This window comes from Alligator sinensis, unplaced genomic scaffold (genome assembly GCF_000455745.1).
Source record: "Alligator sinensis unplaced genomic scaffold, ASM45574v1 scaffold1170_1, whole genome shotgun sequence".
Classification (NCBI taxonomy): Eukaryota; Metazoa; Chordata; order Crocodylia; family Alligatoridae; genus Alligator; species Alligator sinensis.
Window position 1 is genome coordinate 277,674 of NW_005842859.1, and position 2,353 is coordinate 280,026.

A 2,353-nucleotide genomic window follows, 5' to 3' on the forward strand; every position below is an offset into this window, starting at 1 on the left:
CCTCGGGGGCCAGGCAAGGAGAAGAGGGGCCCAGAGCCGCCAGGGCGGCCAGCTGAGGGAGGGGGAACCAGCGTGAGCCCGACGGGAAGAGGAAAGCAATCCAAGAGGGAGGCACAAGGCCAGGCCCTGAGCGAGGCCATGGCCCTGGAGGGTGCCGAGCCCCGCTGATCCCTTCCACCACTCTTCCCCGCCCGCCCCCCCCAGCGCCCCCTGCTCAGCCCCAACATCCCTCTGCAGAAAGCCTCCCGCCCCGTGGACCCCTGCAACCCACCAGCATCCCCCGCCTACCTCTCCTAGTGCTGCGCTGGACAGGCTCTGGGGAGGCCAAGCCAAGGCTCCCAGCCAGTGATCAGACAGGCAACACAAAGGGTCTGTCTCCATCTCCACCGCTGCAGAGAGCTGCCAGGCCCTGTCTTGCAAGGAAACAGCAGTTCCAGTCACTCACCCCAAAGAGAGACGCAGCAGCAGCAAGTGCTGGGGCACACCAGGTCTCAGAGCTGCTGGGAGGCACAGCGGTCTCTCTCCCTTGAGCCCCGGCCAGGGTGGGCAGGATTCCTCCCCAGAACACACCGATGCACGGCCACGTGGGACACTGCACCCAGTCTTTGCTCTCTAATCAGACCCAGCAACCGAAGGCCCCTGTTCCCCCGCTCTGTCCCCCTCCCCAGCAGCACGGGAGATGCCCGGGTAACTCCACACAACGCAGGGAACCAGTTCCCACGGCACATGGTGCACTTCAAAACGTGCGAACATGTCCCCAACACTGTGCACGACATGATTTCTTTGCATAGCCCCTCTCCTTCCAGAGGTGCAAAGCACCCGCTGCCCAGTATCATAAAGCGCCAAGTCTCAGTGGGCCCCTGACAACTGGAGGCCTGGGCACATTAACACCCCATTCACTGACTGTCTTGAGCCATCGGCACGGGCAGGTGTAAGGGCAGCCACACTCAGCGAGTGTTTTGAGGCGGCACTAAGGAGACCACCATCCAGCCCAGCGCGGGCACAAGCTGCCCCTTCACCCTGCCGCACGAGCGCTCCCCCTGGAAGGCTCTGGAGGAGCCAAACACCTGGCAGACACTTCCCTCTCAAGTCCTTGGTGGCACTGGAGAGGATGCTGGCTGGGCGGGTCCCACGCGTGCAAGGCCCGTCTCCACAGCCGGATCTGCATGTCCCAGGACCGGCGGCTGTACTTCTTGTACTTGTTTGGGGTCTGAGGGTGGACCCCTGCCTGACGAGTGGACCTACAAATACAGCATCGCATTCGTCATAAGGAAGGGCCAGATCCTCCCGCCTAGCGGGAACAGGACAAGAACAGCCCCGCGGTCCCCTGGGACGTCTGGTGGGGCAGGAAGGGGAACTTGCCCGTCGGCAGGGTCAGCGAGGTGGCGGCGGCGCTGGCGCTCCAGAGCAGGGGCTCCCAGACTGTCTTATTGCGTGCCCCCTCCCAGATCTCCCAGCTGCCCGCGTGCCCCTCCAGCACACGCCCTACATTTTAGCCCCTTTCATGCCTATTATTATTATTATAATGGAAATTCAAGGTGCCATTACCCAGTTTCTCTCACATACCCCTCACATGTCTTGCACACCCCAGGGGTGCAGCTTGGGAGCCCCTGCTCTGGAGCAAGCTCCGACTTCTCCCCTGTGCCGAGGGCCTGTGGCCAGAGCCAGAGCCAGAGCCAGAGCCAGCAGGCCCGTATGGGAAGAGGAGGTGAAAGACAAAGAGCCCTCACTTGGGAACCTGCTGCAGAAAGCGCTGGTAGCCCAGGGTGTTCTTCCCATAATCAATTTGCTTCTGCCTACGCTGCAGGGTGCTCTCATCCGTCTCGATGTCAGATCTGGGGAAAAGGAACCCAGTCAGCACTGGAGACCCGAGACACGAGCCTGGACAAGCCACGTCGCTGGCAGAGACCACCACACCTGCATCCCGAGCCGGCTCCTCGCGCTGGGCTCGGCCGCGTGCCGACCCCGACGCTGACCATGCGAACTCGGAAAGAAGCGGGCTCGGAGGACAAGGGCCTGCTCCGGGGAAGAAGAGCTTGCTCAGCGGGACCCCGCAGCGTCCAGGTGGCTTGTGTCGCCGATGGAGGCGACGCACCGCGTTCCCCGGACAAGTCAACCGCTGGGTGCGGGACGCGGAACCAGAGCCGCGCCGCGCCGCGCCGCCCAGGCACCCGTGGGACGGAGCCCCCGGCTCTGCGGGAGCTCAGGCCCGAAGCACGGAGGCCTGCGAGCGCTGTGCCAGGGGCGCGCGGGGATCCCTCCACGCGCACCGAGGTCCTTTCAGGGGCACCACGCAACAGCACCGCTGCTGGGCCTGCGGACAGGGCTCGGGACAGACCCGGAGCTAGCGTCA

At 64.2% G+C, this 2,353-nt stretch overlaps 1 protein-coding gene across 1 annotated transcript in view; it reads right to left on the reverse strand.

Moving 5' to 3' along the window:
* The window catches only part of LOC102384143 (histone RNA hairpin-binding protein-like), a gene marked incomplete at its 5' end in the record, with an annotated part of 11,476 nt that extends 9,128 nt beyond the window's left edge, over nt 1-2,348 (reverse strand). Inside the window, 4 exons of the mRNA XM_025191785.1 lie at nt 289-409; nt 1,083-1,241; nt 1,731-1,835; nt 1,918-2,348. Of these exons, the coding sequence (XP_025047570.1) occupies nt 289-409; nt 1,083-1,241; nt 1,731-1,835; nt 1,918-2,348 (816 nt within the window). The remainder of the gene's footprint in view (nt 1-288; nt 410-1,082; nt 1,242-1,730; nt 1,836-1,917) is intronic.
* Between the last annotated feature and the right edge of the window lie 5 nt (nt 2,349-2,353).